General features: G+C 42.9%; 1 protein-coding gene across 1 annotated transcript in view; it reads right to left on the reverse strand.

The window, feature by feature from the left end:
• Scgn (secretagogin, EF-hand calcium binding protein) overlaps positions 1-20,308 on the reverse strand; it is a 40,324-nt gene that overhangs the window by 10,911 nt on the left and 9,105 nt on the right. The window contains exons 4-8 of the mRNA XM_038335557.1: positions 18,811-18,900; positions 16,559-16,615; positions 15,720-15,797; positions 6,808-6,863; positions 609-654 (exon numbers count right to left, since the gene is read on the reverse strand). Coding sequence (XP_038191485.1) covers positions 609-654; positions 6,808-6,863; positions 15,720-15,797; positions 16,559-16,615; positions 18,811-18,900 — 327 coding nt within the window. The remainder of the gene's footprint in view (positions 1-608; positions 655-6,807; positions 6,864-15,719; positions 15,798-16,558; positions 16,616-18,810; positions 18,901-20,308) is intronic.

Consider the following 20,308-nt stretch of genomic DNA (forward strand, 5'->3'; position numbering starts at 1 on the left):
TTATGTCAGTTCAGCAATACATAGCCACTGGTGATGGGCAACCCTTCTCAACTTCGAATCAACAACCCTTAAGTTCCTTCATTCCACCTTGAGCCTTGCCAGTCTCTAAAACAATTAAAAGACAAATAGATGTCTTTTGTTATAATTTGAATTAAAAAAAATGTCCCCCACGGGCTCATGCACTGGTAGTTTGTTGCCAGATGGTGGCACTGTTTGGGAAGACTGTAGAACTGTTAGGAGATTGGGTCTTGCTGGAGAATGTGAGTCACCAAGTAGCAAGTCTAGGTTTTATAGCACAGTCCTACTTCCTGCTGGGTCCTGTGCTTCCTGATCTACCTAGATATAAGCAAGCTTCCGTTTCCATAGCTATGAGCTGCTCTTGCCACCATGATCACCGCCGCCCACCCCCGCCATGATGGCCATGATGGACTGCATCTCTCCAGCTGTGAACAATATACATCTTCCCTCCCTTCCCTTTCTTGCCAGATTTTTCTTTACCTTAGTGACAAGAAAACAAAACTAATTTACCTTCCCTCTCTTTCCTTCTTTCCAGATGCATAAAGAAACAAAGGTAACAGAAACCCATCCAGAGAAATCTCACCACTTACATCCATTTTAAACTGGAGAAGGAAGTTCTCCTGAAGAGCCAGAATCCTAAACAGGAAAAAGAAGAGAATCCACATGATCCTCTGTAAGCTCCCTCATCAGTCAGCAAATGCACAGCTCTGGGGAAAGGAAAAGGTTGGTGATTCCCGCATTGTCCTGAAGAGCTGTACAGAAGCTGGGAATACAGGATTCCCACACCGTGGATGAAGGAGAGCGTTGGGCAAACTTTCCCAGCGATGGCCGTCACGATACAAAGCTCTAGAGACCCTTGCCGGTGGGAAACCTTAGACTGCAGGCTGCTGAAAGTTTGCCCATGAAAAGCAACAAGGAAACTGGAAAGAATGGTCAGAGCGAGGTTTGCAGAACTCTGAAAAACCGTTTAAAGTCTTTGGCAGTCTGGGAGTGTTTGTTCTCTACCAACAGTGTGATCAGCATGGTGTGGTGGCGCAGGTCTGTAGGCCCAGCGCTCTGGACACTGAGGCAGGAGACTTTGGAGTATGAAGCCACCTGGGCTTCAAAGACACTGTCTCTACAAACCAAAATAAAACAAAAACAAAACTAAGAAAAGCCAGCTACTCTTGTCCAGAACAAGAGGTGTTGTAGTATTCTGTTTCCCCACCTGTTTGAGCCCCTGAGTGATTAGGAATTTATTGTTACAGATGTTTAAACAAGCCTTGGATGGGAATATGGTTTAGTGGCAGAGGACTAGCCTAGCATGGGCAAAGCCCATGCCTGGTTCCCACTTCATCAATAAAAAAACAGAAGTCATGTTTTTCTGGTCACAAGTTGACCATTAAGCTACCCACAAGGAGACTTCAGTGGATACAATGACGAGGGTAGACTATATAGAACTAGTTCAGAAATGCCACCAAACAAATGAGCAACAAAGCATCATCACTAACAAATATGTCCTATATGGACAACTAAACAGAGTCCTTGGTCTGAAATGGAGGACACTAGGCAGAAACTTGAATCCATGTGAAGAATCTAAAGCACCAGCAAGGGTAAGCACAAGAGCGGTTTTAACAGGCAGCACAAGGGCCTGGAAAGACAGCTTTGTGGTTAGCAGCTGGAAAGACAGCTCTGTGGTTAGCAGCTGGAAAGACAGCTCTGTGGTTAGCAGCATCAACTGCTCTGGTAGACCATCCAGTTTCAGCTGCAAGTACATGGCAGCTCACAACATTCAAAGGTAACAGGCATGGAAATGATATACAGACATACATGCAGCCAAAATACTCATACATGTATATTTAAGGGGGGATTAGTGCCATTTCCTCAAACAATTATTCAAAATGTGTGCCCCAGGCACCTGATACACTGCCAGCTTCTCAGAAGACTGAGGCAGGAGGATCCCTTGAACATAGTAGTTCAAGGCCAGCCTAGACAACAACACAGCAATAGCCAAGAAAGAAAGGAAGGGAGGGAGGGAGGGAGGAAGAAAGAAAGAGAAAAAGAAAGAAAATAAATAGATGTTGATGGCTACACAGCATATAATCAGCATATAATGATATGATTTGGAGAACAAAAAGAGCATAGGGTATTTAACAGTACACTGGAACTGTAAATGCACAGATTTATTATAATATTGAAATTAAGCTGCTATTAATCCAATTTGTTAATGGTAATCCCCCAGAGAACCACTAAGAAAATAACCCCAAATGACACAGCCATATCTGATGGGAAAAGCTAAAGTCATAAAGCCAGCACAACTGCTCGACAAGGATCCAGCAAAGCTAAGCCACATATGGCCACCATGCCACTTTTGGCTTTGATCTCTGTGTGTTACATGCTGGGGGGCTTTTAATATTTGTACAATTTGGGGACATTGGATTGGTGAAAATTTTCTCATGACTCATCTGTGCCTTCTCCCAGGAGTGCTGCTTCTGAGCTTCCCCAGCACAGTTCTGAGCGTCCTATTTCACCTTCTTGTAGGGAGATATCCTTATCTACCTGAAGGTATTCCTTACACCTTGGAGGTTGTGACACACCCAAAGACTCCAGAGATCTCTTTATGAGAGAATCTGATATAGTCTTGAAACATCTTCCCCTGTTCTTACTCAGGAACAAGATAATCAGAACAAAGCAAACTTAATAGGTCAGCAAGATTTGGTGAGAAGTTGGCAACAGAGGACATTACAAGCCTCTTCCTACTCTACAGGCGACCATGTGGCAGGCATATACAGCAATGAAAGTTAGATTAGCTGAAGTTACCTCTGTCCTACACAGGAACTTACATTGATGGACAAAGAACAATGTGGAAAAATGATAAAGAATGAGGGGTCAGGACCTTCCTTTCTTAGAAAAGTTAGCTCATGTGGCGCCACTATGGTATCCTATGACCAAGGAACAACAACAAAAAAATGCCAGGGTTAGACATATAAACAAAATCTAGAAAGATATAAAATGCAAACATTGTATTATGTCAGAATTTGAATAATAACTGCCACAGCTTTGGCCTGAAGATTTTCCTTGGGCCCTCTCACCATTAAGAGTTAATAATACACTGCCTCGGACATGGCAAACTGCCCAGGCTAGCTTCCAGATTTTCTTTCTGTCTAGCATCCTTGAAACCACAAGAACTAGCAGCCTGAAAACAGACTGCCATATATTTTTAAAATTCTTAAAAATTAGGTTATAGGGTTTATGGATAAACATGATTATAAAAGATAACCCTGTTTATCAATGATGACGGAAAATGATTGTAAAACGTAGCTCTGTTCTTTCACAGTTCATCAATGGTGAATAAACTTTAACCCCTGATGTGCAAGAGAAAAAGTTAAACACATGTCTAGATACGAAAATGATATGAGCTATGTTTTAGAACAACATGAATCTATCCCTGCTTACCGAATTCCATTTAAATAAAGAAGCACTCTGGCTCCTAGTTATTCAGGCTGCAAAATTCTTGCCAGCAGCAATGATCTGGCTCACTCCCTCCCCCACCTACTCCTCACCTCCTCTCTGGAACCTGTCAACCACTGGGGCTGGCCCCTGGCACCAAAAATGTAAATAGTGAAAGAAACAATAAGAGAATGAAAATAGTTCACTATAAAATATTTATTTAATGTAAGATAGAAAGGAGAAGCAACAACAAAAATAGCAGAGATAAAACACAGAAAAACAGCAAACATAAATCCTTACATCATCAGCAATCACATTAAACATATATGGGTTAAATAGCCCCATCAGAAGCAGAGATTAGCAAAATGTAAAGGAAGAAACAGACTGCTGCTTTCTGCAGGTGGTATCATCATCAATAAGATCCAAAGAACCAAACAACAACCTATTCAAGCTAACAAACAAGAGCAGCACAGTTACAGGACACAATCTACACAGAGCCTTCTACTGCATTTTTGTTCACTAGAAATGACCAAAGCAAAAATGCACATCTGTAATCATAGCAGTCTGGTAGTCGAGGGAGCTGGAGCACGAGTTCAAGACCAGCCTGTGTGGACAACATAGAGAGATCCTGCATCAAAACCAAAAAGAGATGGAGGGGAGGGAGTAAAGAGGGAGAAAAAGAAAGTAGGAAGGAAGCAGAAGGATGGAGGGAGGGGAGAGAATGAAGACAAAAGAGAACTGTGGTGATTTGAATGAGATATTTCTCTCCATGGGCCTGTGTGTTTGAACACTTGGTTCCCCCAGTTAGTGGTGCTGTTTGGGGTCCTTACGGAACCTTTAGGAGGTGCAGCCTTGCTAGAGGAAGCACATCCCTCAAGGCCTGTTCTGAGGATTCTGCAGCTCCACCACTGTTCACCATCCTCTTCTCTCCAGCTCCTTCCTGTGTGTGGATGATAGTGTGACCAGTCAGTCAGCTGCCTGCTCCTGCCTCCATGCCTTCCCAGCTACGCTAGACGCTACCTCTCCAGAAGGGCAAGCCAAAAAAACACCCTTTCTTAAGCTACTTTTGGTCACAATGTTCTAACACAGCAAGAGAAAAGAACTAAGAAGGGACCCAAAGCACCATGCTATATATGATGTCATCCAAAAGAAGCAAATGATTGAGAACAAACTGAACGAGGATAGGCTCAACTTTTAGACTGAAAAGTCCAAAGTATCTTCCAGAGAAACTAAACAGCTGAAAAGATGGACAGACAACTGTTGTTAGTAAACTTAAAGACAATTTTGTTAGGATGACAATAGTTCCATTTTGAACAGCAGATTCAGAACAAAATTCATGGAAATTTGAGCTGTCTTTATGTAGAAACTACCTAACCCTAAAATTATATCAAGATATGCAAATAGACCCAGCATAGCCAGAAAGATCTTTAAAAAGAAGGTTGGAAGACTCTCCACTTTAAAACTTACTACGAATCTCCAGCAGTCATGCAGTGTGGAAACCAGTATTTGCATTTGGCACTGCCATGGAAAATTAAATATAGAATTACCATGTGAACCAAAATTCTACTTCGAAGAATATAACCAAAGGGAAAGGCTTGTCACTTGATTAGTAGCACTGTTCACAGTATCCAAAGAGTAGAAACAACCCAAATGTATGGCGTTATAAAGGGACAAGATATGGAGTTGCGCAGTGAGGTACCCAGTCACAACAAGAAACACATGGGCTAATGGTCAGTCACAACACAAGGTTATTGCAAGTGATATAGCCAGTTATAAAGAGTACATGTGTGATTCCATTTGCATTCATATTTCTCTGTGTGCATATGCGAATGTGTGCGTGTGTGTGTGTGTGTGTGTGTGTGTGTGTGTGCGTGTGTATGACTGAGCTTACAGTCTTAGGCATGTTGGCTACCAAGGCCTTCTACCACCGAGCTACCTCCCCTAATCCCATTTATATGAAAATCTGAGAACAGGCAGATGTCAGGGTAGGGATCAAGAAGATTAGAAGCCCTTGTTGTTACCCATATTGTCCTGATTTCAGTGAATCTTCTGGACACTGACTTTTCCTCTGAGGAGAGACTCTCAAATAAATCTTTCTGATCTCTTCTTGAGGGGTGGGTGGAAATTCTGCCTCAATTTTCTAAGAAACCACTTGAAGTGGAGAGAGCAGAAACAAGATTTTAGGGTTGAGGTCCCTTTGCTGGGCTCTGTGGGGAGAAGCACATTATTTCTCTTTGACTGGTCTCTCAGTGTCCCCTTTTCATCAAAGTGACCAAAAATTAGAATGATAGTCCTGGGGAGAGTCACTTAGGAAGACACTGCTCCTAGGAAACACAGAAATCCATCTGGTGTTACAGAATCAATGTCATGGTCAGGACTGACAATAGTCTTCCTAGTGTCTCTTCACAGACGACATTCAGAACCAGGCACAGAGCCTCGCATATGCAAAGACTGTGGTTCAATGTCAAGAACAAAAATAGGGGTAAAAGACCACACAGACAAGAGATACACAATACCATGATGTGACACAGCCAAGAAATTTTTACAGTTTTGTCACGCTTTTTTGATATCCTGCCTCTGAAATGGTGAAATAATTCAATGTTTTTTCTTTATCTTTTAGCCTACCTGTACTGTTTCATTATACTTATGGAAAGCAGAATAGCAATACACATGATGATCCATCAATTCCAAGTCAACTGGAAGACACCCTCATCCTTCCCTCCTCCCCTGCTAGCCTTTGGGAACTACAGAAGGTTGTCAGCCCTCAAAAGCCAACAGAGAGCTAATCCTACTGAAGTTAGTCAGTTGTTGTTTTTGCTCTGAATTAAGAACTCAGCAATCCCAGAATCAGTGAATAGCCTCAAGATTCTTTCTTTCATTTATCATCATCACCATCATCATCATCACCATCACCACCATCACCATCACCACCATCATCATCATCATCATCACCACCACCACCATCATCATCATCATCATCATCATCACCATCATTGCTTTCGCTTTGTTAGATTTGGGGTTTGGAGGGGGCTATTTTTGCTTTGGTCCTGGGATCCCAATGTGGGACCGAGTATGCCTGGCCTCTGTGGGCAATACCCATTCATGACATATCCCTGAAATTAAAAAAAAATTAAAAGAAGCTGTGTGCATTGCACATGTAGGCAGGATGGCGCTTTGATTATCTTCACAGAGGAATCTGTTTGCCAACGTGATTCAGAAGCGCCGGAGCTGGGGTAGTAAGGTGAACCTGGTCTCTTAGACTCCAGGCGAAAATGGATGTCAGATTTCAAAGAATGTGTGTTGCCATCAGACCCCCCAGACAGGGACTTCTGAGTTTGTTGCCGTTTCTGCACCACTTACCTCGCCAAGTCGTTAAGATCCAAACGGCCGTCTTTGTTTTTGTCAAAGATCTTCATCTGAAAGGCAAAAAAGAACACGGATGTGACAAATGCTTGTACCAGGGAAAGTTTCTTTCTTTCTTTCTTTCTTTCTTTCTTTCTTTCTTTCTTTCTTTCTTTCTTTCTTTCTCTCTCTCTCTCTCTCTCTCTCTCTCTCTCTCTCTCTCTCGCTCTCTGTCTCTCTCTCTCTCTCCCTCCCCCTCCATTCCTTTCATTCTTTCTTTCATTTCTTTTCTGAGACAGTTTTCTCTGTATAACCCTGGCTGTCCCAGAGTCCCAGGCCGCACTCTATAGACCAGGCTGGGCTTGAACTCATAGAGATCAGCCATCCTCTGTCTCAGAAGAGCTGGGATTAAAGTCATGAGCCACTACCATCCAGTGATCTTGAAAGTTCTTAAGGAGACTCTGTAAACCAGCTGAGTTGAGGAGCACACCTACCTAGGGGAAATGAGTGTTTGCCACCAAATGACTGGCAGCTCAGCTTCTGGTTGGGATGGTCACAGTGACCAGTCCTTAGTGTGTTATCACAACACAGGTCTATAACCTGTTCCTGTGGCAGAGAATCCAAGGCTAGCTGGCAGCTCTCCCTCATAGCAGCTAATGTATGGCAACATTCCCGGTTACATTCTAGAGCCCCAGAGTATCTGTGGGCATTCATGTGAGGAAGCTGCCCAGACAACGGAGGCATGAGCTCGTTACAAAATATATTAGCTTTAGATCCTTTTTCCTTCTCCGAATTCAGTTTATTTTTAGTATTTGAAAGTCCACTCTCCCCAAACTTTGACATCCGAAATTGTCTGTTATAGAACCTATGAAAATAGGAATGAACCTGTAATAGTATGTGCCCATAATCCCTGCATTTAGGAGGCTGATACAGGAGGATTGGTGCAAATTCAAGGCAAACCTGGGCTCCATAGAAAGACTTTGTCTCATAAAACAAAAACAGAGACATCAAAGATGGCACAGGTGTAGCTTGGGACTTCTTACATATTCTATCATACCCTTTAAACGTAAATATTTAATATTAATAAGTAATTTTAATTACTTCAATCAGAATTGGAGAATTCAGTTGGCAAAGTGCCTACTGTATAGGCATGAGGGCCTTCCAGCGCGCATGTTAAAGTTGGGCTGGGAAGTACACACATCTGTAACCCCAGTGTTCATCCTGGCACGGAAAGCAGCAGACACAGGAGAATACTCAGTAACTTGATGGGCAGCTGCCTGGCACATGCAGCTGTGAACAACAAAGAACCTTGCCTCCCACAGGATAGAAGGTGAGGTCCTGACACTGGAAGTTATCCTGTGACCTCCTTATGAGTACCATGGCATGGGAGTACCTGAAGTTACACAATAAGAAACCTGCATATGTGTGTGCGTGCGTGCGTGCGCGTGTGTGTGCGCGCACACACACACACACACACACACACACGATTTAAAGCAGACAGACACTATCAGAGGCTTATTTTATAGGTAACTATAAGTTGACAGTGATGGTCCATCTCATGATAATGGACTCCCTTAGTGAGAAGACAGTTTTCTGAGCAAAGAGTAGAAAGAAGTTAATGAAAGTAATATGCATATCTGGGTTACGGGTATTGGGCAGAGATGGTAGAACTGCAAACTGTGGCACAATACTTAGCCTGTGCGCCTACTGGGAAGTGAAATTGCCAATAGTATGGAAGACCTGGAGGAAAAAAAAGTCCTCCCTGAGGAAACCTTCCTTCTTGGAAGGAAGTTCCTTAAGACTCATGATGTTCTAAAAGGGGGCAAAACTTTCCATTCTGCAGGAAGCTCCTTAAAACTCAAGAAGTAACAACTCAATAGCTTCAGAGAGTCCCTGAAACTGACTAGATTCACTAGGCCCATTCTTCCTCAAATTTAGATATGCAGGGGGGAATGAGTAGAGACATTCACCGACTAGCAGAGCCACCTAGAGACTCCTAGAGCAGTCAAGCTGCCTGGAAAAGGCAGAGACCAGCTCAGTTGCAGAGGAGAGATTCTCAGACTTTGGAATTGCCTGTGTACTGTGCAGAGAGCTCTGGGCTTGCAGCTTTTGTGAGTCATCACCCATGTTGGAGGGTGATGCAGCTGTCTTTGAGTCATCCCTGCTCCTGGGAAGCAGTCCTTCACCCCAGCTCTGTCTGTATAAAAATTCACTGGTTAACCAGGTTGGACACTCTTGGAATTGTTACTTTGGCCTGCCAAGGGTTCCCTTTCTGGAGCAAGTAGACGCGTGTGCTTTGTCTCCCCAGGATAAGTCTGTCACACACCTGGGCAGGTGGATGAAAAGGAGATAGGTAGAGAAGAATGGTACTGCTTTGTCATTTGCTTTGAACACAGTAGTCATTGGAAGCTTTAAGCTGCACTGTGATCTGGCTGCAGCAGAGAGCAGAGAAGGTGTGAGTGAACCCTCTGCAGCTACCGGTCACTGTGACTTAGAAGAGGGTGGGAATGGCCAGATTCATGATGTAATTTGAATATATCTGCTATTATATTGTGAGTCTCCCTTTAAAGAACACGTGCTGGATGAAGGTTCTATGGTGACATTTAAGACAGTCATCAGTTTGGCTACAGGGCAAAGTCAGTTCGAGGACCGTCTCCACTGTTGCTTAGGGTCTTAGCTGGGGTCATCCTTGTGGATTCCTGGAAATTTCTCTAGCGCCAGGTTTCTTGCTAGCCCCATAATGTCTTCCTCAATCAAAATATCTCTTTCCTTGCTCTCTGATATGTGTTTTGTTAGATGTAATTTTACTATGTAAAAGTTAAAACTTTCCTTTTTATTTGAACAGAAAAGTGGAAATGGTGTGGGAAGTCCTTCTGTATATGTGTTGCTTTTGTTGGTTAATGAATAAATCTGCTTTTGGCCAATGGCTTAACAGAGTCAAGCCAGGAGAAAAATCTGAACAAAGATGTAGAGAAAGAGTAGATGGAATCAGTGAGACACCATGTAGCTGCCCACAGGAGTCAAATTCCCACAGAAACCTTGCCGGCAAGCCACAGCCATGTGGTGATACACAGATCAATAGAAATGGGTTAAAATATAAGCATTAGTCAGAAATATGCTCAAGCTATTGGCCAAACAGTATTACAGTTAATATAATTTCTGTGTGCCTATTTCTGGTCTGAGTGGCTGGAAAACAAATGAGCAGCCTCCCACAACAAATTGGTGCCCATGTCTCTCTCTTTTCCCCATCTTGACGATCCCTGTCCCTCAAGTTCTCTTCCCCCTCCCTTTCTCCTCTCCTTCTCCCCTCCTCCTCCCCTTCTGTCCTCCCTTCTCCCCCCACACCATGCTCTCAATTTTGTCAGGAGATCTTATCTACTTCCTCCTTCCCAGGGGAATCTATATGTTTCTCTTAGGGTTCACCTTGTTACTTAGTTTCTCTAGGGTCGTGGACTATAGGATCGTTACCTTTTGCTTTACAGCTAGTATCCACTTACAAGTGAGTACATTCCATTTTCTTTGGATGGATAACTTGTTCAGCTTGGATATAGTGAGGAGGGCCTTGGTCCTCCCTCTGAGCAATGTGCCTTGCCCTCTCTGGGGTGTGGATGGGGAACTAGGATCGGGAGAAAAGTGGAGAGAATGGGAGGAGGATATGGAGTGGGAACTGGGATGGGTAGGTAAAATGTAAAAAGATAGTTTGTTTTCTTTTTTAAAAAAAAATAAAGTGGAAAAATAAAGAACACATGTGGAAGCTTAGTCTCCAGAGGACAACACTGAAGTGAGAAACTTTAGTGAAGTCTCCAGTGAACCAGTGTTGAGTTGAGGAAAGTTTAGGAGGTGGGACCCGGGGAAGTGGTTAGCTCATTTGGAAGGCTTAATGTAGGCCTTTTGTGCCTGGGTTTAAATGTGAGTTGTTTTGAGAAGACTGAGCATGGCCATCAGGTGTCCTTCTGCTTCCATCCCACTCTGTTCTGTTGCACATGAGCTTTTCCATCCATTGGGATGCGTCTACCATGACTTCCTCACCAGAAGCTAAGCAAATAGGTGAGGACTAGTCAATCGTAGATTCTCAGCCTCCCTAAATTGTCAGCTAAATAAACCTCTTTTTTTTTACATTCTACTGTGCTTCAAATATTTTGTTAATAGTGACAGAACCTCAATTCGCATAGTAGTTGACAGGATTTGCTAATTAGGTGTAGAGTGGCAGAGAAGGCATCAAGACGGATTGTCTTGACACATCAGTCAAGATGAAGGGAACCACCAGCAGAGGAAGCTTATGAGACGAGGTCAGAATTCCAATTTTGGACATGCTAAGTTTGAGATTGAGACACATGTCCATGTGCGCCCAAGAAGTCCAGAATGGTTTGAGTCAGAGACAATGTTGTCAGGCATTACCTTGTATTTTAAACTGCGTACATAGAATAGACAGAAACAGAGAAAATATCTCACAAATGAATCCAGACGGGTCTCAGACAAGACTGACTTCATGTTAGTCATAAGGCCAGCTTAACCTCAGAAATTTCCCTGCTTATCAAAGTGTCTGACTTTCATTTGTTTTGTGATAGTAACCCGCAGAGGCATTCGCTTGCATTTAGCAAAATTAAGTATCATCTAACGATATCCTATCTAGATACCCAGTCTCTCCTCCTGTCTGTTCGCATCCTTTCCTCCCTTCCTCCTCCCGAACACTAACTAGGAATCGGGCCTTTCTCTTCTGATTGGTTGTTCACCCTCAGCTCATTTGTTAGCCAGGCTTCACACAGCTGTCAAATGTGGCCGTTCTCATTAGGGTCAATTTGAATTCATCTGCTAAGATGCATCTTTTAAGCAAAGCATTTCGTGCTAAGCCTCAAAAGTCAGTCTTCAGCACAGCTTTGCAATGATTGTATTCATCGCTCAATAAGAAGGCATTAAGTAGCAGAAACGTGATTCACTTGTGGGGAGTCACTTAGCACTCAGGAGGTACACAGCTTCCTGGACTTGGGGCTCTGGGTAAAACTAGCACTGAAGGATGGGTAGGAAACTTGAACTCAGCTCCTCTTACTGACTGATGCTTTGTGGTGGTGACATTCACAGTGGGCATGACAGGAATAATCAGAGCACTTCTGGTCCTTTCTGCTGTCTCTTGGGATTTTCCCTGACAAAGGCTGTGTGATCATTGAGGAAAGGAGGGCCCTGAAACACCCCATTGCCATTGCCCAGTGTTCTTGTCTGATGGTAAAGAGTTGGAGGTTGCTCAAAGGGGCTGACAAGAGTCCCAACTCAGGATGTGATTAGTTAATTCTTTTGACATTAAGATAGCTCATACAAGTGGATCCATTCAATCCTGACAGGTAGTCAGGATGTGCAAATTGACTTCTGCTTCTTCTTTTGAACTGTGAGATCACATGGGGAGTGGCTGCCTTCAGGATGTGTGGACTAGGGCAGCTTTACTGCCTAAACAACAGAATGCTAATGATTTGATGTCTTAAAGTGTTAAAGGGGTTAACTCTTTGGGCTGTCCTTTGTATCATGTTAATAAAGTCTTTTACTACATCCTTCCCCATTTGTATTGGGTATAAAAACCATATGAAAAAATAAACTGGCAATTTCAGTATTCACTGGAATGCCCTCCCAGTACTTCCTATGGTTTCTGTTCTTATTACTTTTTACACATCTCCATATTCTTTACTAATATTTCTAAATTCCCATACCCCTATCCTGGCAAGAGGTATTTTTGTCAAGGCTGGTCCACGACATATGGCAGCCCAATGTGGCACAGTCTGTGACAAACAAGCTGAGCACAAGCAAGTGAGCAAGCATAGAGGCAAGGTCATGTCTCTCTGCCCTTGATTTAGACGTGATGTGACTAGCATTTTAAAATGCCCACCTTGACTGTCCCACATTGATAGATTATAACAAGCTGAAATAAGTCCCTTTCTTTCCTAATATTCCTTCTGTTAGGATATTTTATCACAGCAGTATAAATGACACCAGGATACTTCAGTTCTCTACCATCTTGGCTCTACTTTTCCACTCACTCTCTGTCATGCAATATAATCTATTATTTATTGTACGCATTGTTTACGCCAAGCTCCTCTTTCCTATTTTTCTCACTGTTGAATCCCCAGTGACTAGACTCATGCCTGGGGCATGATAAGCACTTAACGAGTGTTTGCTAGGTGACTTGGGTGAATGACTACGATGTTAAGGTGGGGACACGCACAATAGGCTGGGCAGAGTGGTGCTGGACTCACTACGAAAGGAGGTTGTAAGGATTTCTTCGAGAAAGATAACATCTAACAGAATCTTGAGGAATGCTCAAGGACCAGGGGAAGAAGAGCAGAAAAAGAATAGCTGAGCTATGTAATGAAGGAGAAAGCAGAGATTAGAATTGTTAGCTGGAGGTAGAGGTGGAGCCCTCTGCTTAATCAGCTTCAAAGTGGAAGAAATGCCAGAAAGCTGCTAGAGATTTAAAATGTAAATATATTCATTGCATAGTTCATGTTTTACAAATTAATTAAATTGAGATAATAGCAGACAGGCTAACATTCTGTTTAACTGATGTTTAAAATATGTTCAAGGTCTCCTAGTCTGGCCCCCTGAAAGATACAAATTAATTCCCTTTCGTGTTTATTCCATGACAGATCTTCACCGGCCCTTAGATCTTAGAGGTTCTGGAATAGGGCACCTGCTTCCTGCCCCTGGGAGATCTCCACCCTCCCAGTGCTAAGCTTGGTTTGCTTAGGTTTCCCAGTATCATGCTGCATTCAGTTAAAACCAATAATTCCCAGTATAATGCTACATTCAGTTAGAACAAATAAGCCAAAGGCTTCTTGACATCCTGTCCTGGGACTGGGTTATCTCTTGAGCACCATCTTTTCTTACTTACAGCCCATCATGGTCGCGACAGCTTTCATTTTTTCCTGGGAAGACTCACTTGCCCCAGGCCAGCATTCAGAGTGGCCAGAGTTCAGAGTGATATTCTGGAGGGGTCCAGGGCTGCCATTTAAGAAGCTTAGCTTTACGGTGCCTTTGGCTGAGAAACTTACCTTTTCTTGGTTAGTTGATCTTTGAAATAAGTTTCATTATTTGAGCAATCCAATTTAAAGTGTATATACATATATATATATATATATATATATATATATATATATATATATATAGGCTTAGGGAGATAGAGCATTGGGTGAATTGCTTCTGCAAGCACAAGTACCTGAGTTTAACCCCTAGAACACACATTTTAAAAGACAGGAGTGGTAGCACATGTGTAATCCCAGCATTGGGTAAACAAATTTGGGGATCTCTAGGGATCACTGATCAATCAGCTTAGCCAGGTAACCAATAAACCCAATAAACCTTAGGTCAGTGAGAGATCCCATTTCATAGAATGGTGCCTGAGGAATGACACCTGAGCTGACCTCATACCTTCACATGAATATGCATGTCCTTGCCACACACACGCATACACACACACATACACGCATGCACTCACAAATATGTGTGTGTGACATGTGTGTGGATGTGTGCCAACCCAGTGACCCACATTTTAGCAAATCACATACTGTTCTCAGTTGTACATACTCCAACTTCTCATAAATTCTGCTCAAAAATTCTTTGTATAAATATAAATGTAACATGAAGATACTGCTGAAAAAATAAGTGATATAAATACAGTATTCATGTCTGAAATTCTAAAAGGCATTACATTAAAATATAAAATAAATGTGATGCTCCTACAACACACAACTAAGACTGTCTTGGGTCCTTTGCTTACTAATTAAGAAATCTACAGATGGCCAGGCGGTGGTGGCGCACGCCTTTAATCCCAGCACTCGGGAGGCAGAGGCAGGTGGATCTCTGTGAGTTCGAGACTAGCCTGGTCTACAAGAGCTAGTTCCAGGACAGGATCTAGAAACTACAGGGAAACCCTGTCTCGAAAAACAAAAAAAAAAAAAAAAAAAAAAAAAAAAAAAAAAATCTACAGATGTAATGAGAATGAACCACAGCCCTGGAGACAGGAAGAGGCTGGCACGGCAAGAGGGGCAATTCAGGACAAACTGTTGAGGGCATTTAGTGAATACTGAAACAGAAAGCCATCGATGAGCCCACCAGAGGCAACTTTCCTATCTAATAATTTCCCAAGGAGCTTGACAGTGAAATCATCTCATAATTATTTGGGTCAAGAATGCTGTGAGAAGGGTGAGCAATAATGATATGACCTCCAATAAGAGGTAACAACCACAGCACATCTGTGCTCTCCTTGGAAAGCAAAGTGATTCTTAGGCATCAACTCGCTTTGTCCTGACACTACCTAGGCATCAGCTTATCACTGTCTTAGGTCACGGCTACAGGAGACATGCACATTTCCATCTGAGTTTCCTCTGCTCTGAGTCCACAGGTTCAATGAGTAGAATCTCCACTGTGGTGAGAGGCCATGGCCACCAGCTGCGTCCTGATGGCACAGGTCCATGTTTATTTGTTTCTGTGTTCCTTTGGTGACTACTGAGTTTGCTAGCAAGGTGCTTTAAAACCTACTGTTTTCTGAACATTCCTGATCTCTCCAAAGACAACTGAACACCCCCCTTAAATGCATGCATCTGTTTCAAGGAAGAGGCTACAACAGCTCAGTTCTAGCCACTGTTCCAGAGCCAGGCTCGTCCCATGAAGCCATGCATCAGCAAACATTTCTGGGGAAGCGAGGAGGCCAGGGCAGGCTCCCACACAGCAGGGCAGGCTCCCACACAGCAGGACAGGCTCGCACGTAGCAGGGCAGGCTCCCACACAGCAGGGCAGGATCCCACACAGCAGGGCAGGATCCCACACAGCAGGGCAGGCTCCCACACAGCAGGGCAGGCTCCCACACAGCAGGGCAGGCTCCCACACAGCAGGGCAGGCTCCCACACAGCAGGGCAGGCTCCCACACAGGCCCACTCTCCATCACTCACTATGGTGCTGGTGTACTCCTCCAGTTCAGCCTCAGAAACAGCTTTTTTGTGGTGGAGGAAAAGGTCTCGGAGAAAGTTCTGTGACACCGAGAGAAGAACGGCATTGGACACAGTCGGCAGTAAGATACGTACTTATTTAAGGTCTTTTCTATTGGGGTAGGGATTGTGATTTTTTTCAAGGAGGAAATAAAATATTGCTCAATAAACATTAAGTAGGAGCTTGGAGGGCTGTCACTGAAGGTGCTCTTGGGTCCAGAGAGGAACTCCAAGCATAAAGCATTCACCTCTTTCCCAAAGACAGCTGCATGACAAGGAATTTCTAAACCTTTATTTTCTCATTTATTTATTGGTTTCAAAACTTTTATTTTGTGCTCTATGTGTGTGCACGCATGTACATGTGCATGACATGCAGGGCTGTGCAACAGTATGAAAATCAGAGGACAGATTTGTGGAGCTTTTTTCTCAATTTCCACCCTTATGTGTTTCCAAGGATTGAACTTGGGTCATTAGGCTTATGCCTTTACGGGCTAAGCCATCTTGCCACCCCACCTTCAAAATCTTGACATAAATATGCTCTTTTTGTAAGGTAACAAATTCAAAGTTGTGTGTCTTGGGGCCACAGAAATCAAAGTCAGATAGATAGATAGATAGATAGATAGATAGATAGATAGATAGATAGATAGATGATAGATAGATAGATAGATAGATATGAGACATATATTATATATAAATTTATAATATGTAATATATGTTTATATTATATAAATATATATTTGTATATTACACATTTCCCAAACCAACCAACCCTTCACGCAGTGTTACTTCCCACTGACACTCACACAAAGTTCAGCAGCTGATATGAAGCCACTGCTGTCTGCATCGTATTTGCGCCAAATCTGAAACACACAAAAGCCATTCATCTGACAAGAAGCAGCCTAATGGAAGGTTTATTTCAGCTCACAGTTCAAGAGAACACAGTCCATCATAGTGGAGAAGGCCTGGCTGTGGGAACTCAAAGTAGCTGGTCACATTACATCCATAGTCAGGAAAGAGAAGGACAAAACATAGGGCCAAGCTCTGAAACCTCAAGGTCCAGGCCCAGCGATCCGCTTCCTCCAGTCAGGCTCTACCTTCTGAACAATGCCACCATCAGGGACCAAGAGTACAAACAGATGAGCCGAGAGAGGACATCTCATAGTCAAACCATACCCCTGTTCTCCCTCAGATATTTCAGGGTTGACCTATACTGGGTTCCTGTGGGTCAGCATCTGAAAATGGTTGCTACCTAGATGCAAAGAAACATTTTCCAGATGGTTCAAGACTTGCTGTGGGGACAGTACTTGTGCAGGTATAACTCAGCAGAGATGGAGATGCATCACTGAGATCTCTCAGTGGCTACTCTAGAGGACCAGGCCTCCTTTGGAAAACTCTAAAGGTGATGACCAAGGAAACAGACTGGAAAGTTTCCTAAGGACAAAGCTTTGACTCTGGGTAGAAGGGCAAATGGCAAGCCATCACTGATACACTGAAGACACAACTGCATACTGAACTGCAAGACAGCAGCTGCACATCTGTGAGTGGTGCTGCAGGTTGCCATTTTTAACCAATGCTATTACTTTGATCACCTCTGATTATTCCACGGAGGCACATGATGAAAAGCTTCAAGAAGCTTTTGTGGTTTGGTTTTTTTGCTTTGTTTTGATTTTTAGTAGACAAAATTATCCTCCCATTATACCTGAGGTGTCTGTTATTAATCGTGATTGCTGATCTTCGTTGCCAAGTTTACTGGTTTAGAATCACCTAGGAGGCACACTTCTTGGTGTGTCTGAGAGTCTTTCCAGACAGGTTTAACTGGGGATGGAAGAAACTCCAGAAGCATGCACAGGGTCATCTCACAGACAGGACCCCAACTAAATGAAGGGAGAAGAGCCAACTGAGCATTGGAACCCATCTTTTTATGTCCCCCCCCCCCCCCGACTACAGACACAGTGTGACCCCTTGCCGGTCGGCCCTGGCCCCTCACTATGCACTCTCCTATAGTGAACTATACTGTCAAACTGTAAACAAAAACAAACCCTTCCTCAATTTGCCTTTGTTGGATATTATGTCATATCAACAGGAAAACAATGAATACACCAATGCCAGGGTCTTAATTTCTAGACATAATCAGACTGTAGACCCTGCAGGGGTAGAGTGAGACACTGGTCCTGAAACTGATATTCAGTGAGAACTAGTCAAAAAATGTGACTCATTGCAGTCTGTGTCATTTATAACTGACTTAGCCAGGCTTACAAAATCTATGTATTTAATGTGACCCACATTGTAACTTTTATATGTAAGAATATCGCAATGATGAAAATAACAAGTAATTTTTAAGAAACACAGGTTACAGTGCTGTCTCCAAGCAGTCTTTATTTAATGGTCTTATAGTAATATTGCACCTTGTTATGGTGGCCGGACGCTTTCAGCAGTCCCTGAGACACTGGAGGACTAAAGATTTTATGTGAATATTCAGTAAGCCCATCTTTAAGAATACAAAGTAAAAAGATGCCCAGGCAAACAGAAAAAGCATATTGTGAGCAGACTCATAGAAAACGTTACACCCTAGGAAATAGGAGTAACCTATTTAAGATACAATAAAATGGCTAGGAAAATGGTTCAGGGGACAAAGTAGTTGCTGCATTCAGACATGCTGAGCTCATATCCCTAGCACCTATGTGAAAAATCTGTATGTGGTTGCATGTTCTTGTGATCCTAGCTCTGAGAGTGAAAACAGGAAGATTCCAGGGCTCCTAGCCATGAGCTCCACATTCAGTGAAAGACTTCATTATAAAAGTAAGTAAGTAGATGGGTAGGTAGGTAAATAGATGATAGATAGAGATAGATAGATAGATAGATAGATAGATAGATAGATAGATAGATAGATAGATAGATGATAGATAGATGTACATACATACATACATACATACATACATACATACATACATACACAGAGAGATACAGAGATGGAGTGGTCAGTCTTAAGGACCAGAGAGAGGAATGAATGGCCGTCCCACCCTCTTTCTCCTTGGAGACAATAAGAAGTGCTGACCTGCATGAACTCCACGCTGTTATCCAGAGGAGTTTCCAGGCGAAAGAACAGGAGGAAATTTTCATCCTCAGATAGGAACATACTGGCCAGCTACAGGAAACAAAGAGGAATAGTCACGGACTCTTACCCATGTCCACTTAAGAGGTAAAACACACAATGCATATGTTGTAGGGAACGTTTTCAGAGCATGTAGGCTGGAGAACCCAACCAGCAGCTCTAAGCCCTTGACGATCATTCGTTAATTATCGGTTCTTTCAAAAAGTACCATATTCCTATTAGATATGAAACTATGAATCCTCACAATAGAAAACAGCAACAGCTGTAACAGTGATGATGCTGGATTTATCATCTAATATGTTCCACGTGCGTCTCTAAGCACCTCCGTCATTGAGTGAATGATTAATCTATTGATATTTGAAGGTGTTGCTCTAAGGTTCGTACATTATAACTCAGACATTCCTGGTTTGTTTTATTTTGTTTTGTTGCTTTTTAAGTCAGAGTCTTAATCTATGGCCAGAAACAGCCTTTCACTTAGGACAATTCTCCTGCCTCAGGGTCTCAAGTGCTGGAATTATGAAAGTGAACTGCCACCTGGTTTAATTCAAATAGTCTTAACAAGCAACTATAAGGTACACACAGACACACAAGCACACACACACATGCACACACATAGACACACACACACACCATCACTAGTATTTTTTCTAATTACAGAAACTGGGTAATTAGAAATAAAAAGGCTGTCAACACCACATGGTAAGTGGCAGAGTCTACATTGCAGTCAGCCCCCTCGAGCCCACACCGAGCCACCACGTTTCACGTTTCAGATGCTATAGATGCAGAGTTTTTCGATGCCATGTGTGGAAGCAGGCATGACTGCTCTCTGCCTAGATTCCAGGGTTCTGACTATATTTTATACTCCTTAACACAGTTAATGTCTTATACTACAATATGCAAATGTGCTAATTCAGCCGGCCACCTTCCTACAACAGGATGACCCACTGTACATTTGATGCAGATGAAAAATGGGGACCTGAGTTCAAATCCTCAGCACCTATGTAAAAGCCAGGTGTAGTGACCGTGTGCCTGTAACCCTAGTGTTGAGGGGCAGAGACAGACAGATCCTAGGAGCTTGTGCGTAAGCCATCCTAGGCAAGAAAACAGCAAGTTTCAGGCTCAGTGAGAGACTCTGTCTAAAGGGAGTAATATGGAGAGCAACTAAGACACCCAACAGCTTTCCTCCTCTGGCTTTCGCACGAATGCTTATGAGTGCACACACATATTCACATATACCATGTACACCACACACGTACAGACAGACACTACAGAAACAGACACACCTGCTGTTAAACTGTAAGCTGTGGTATAGCAGTAGCAGCCTCATCCATCCCAGGGTTACTACTTCCCTTGACCTAATCACAGCCATAATGAGTGACTGGTTTTTGCCAGTCTTACATGCATGCTCTCATACAACAACAACAAAATCACCTAATGTCTC

The sequence above is a fragment of the Arvicola amphibius genome, chromosome 6 (genome assembly GCF_903992535.2).
Source record: "Arvicola amphibius chromosome 6, mArvAmp1.2, whole genome shotgun sequence".
Classification (NCBI taxonomy): Eukaryota; Metazoa; Chordata; class Mammalia; order Rodentia; family Cricetidae; genus Arvicola; species Arvicola amphibius.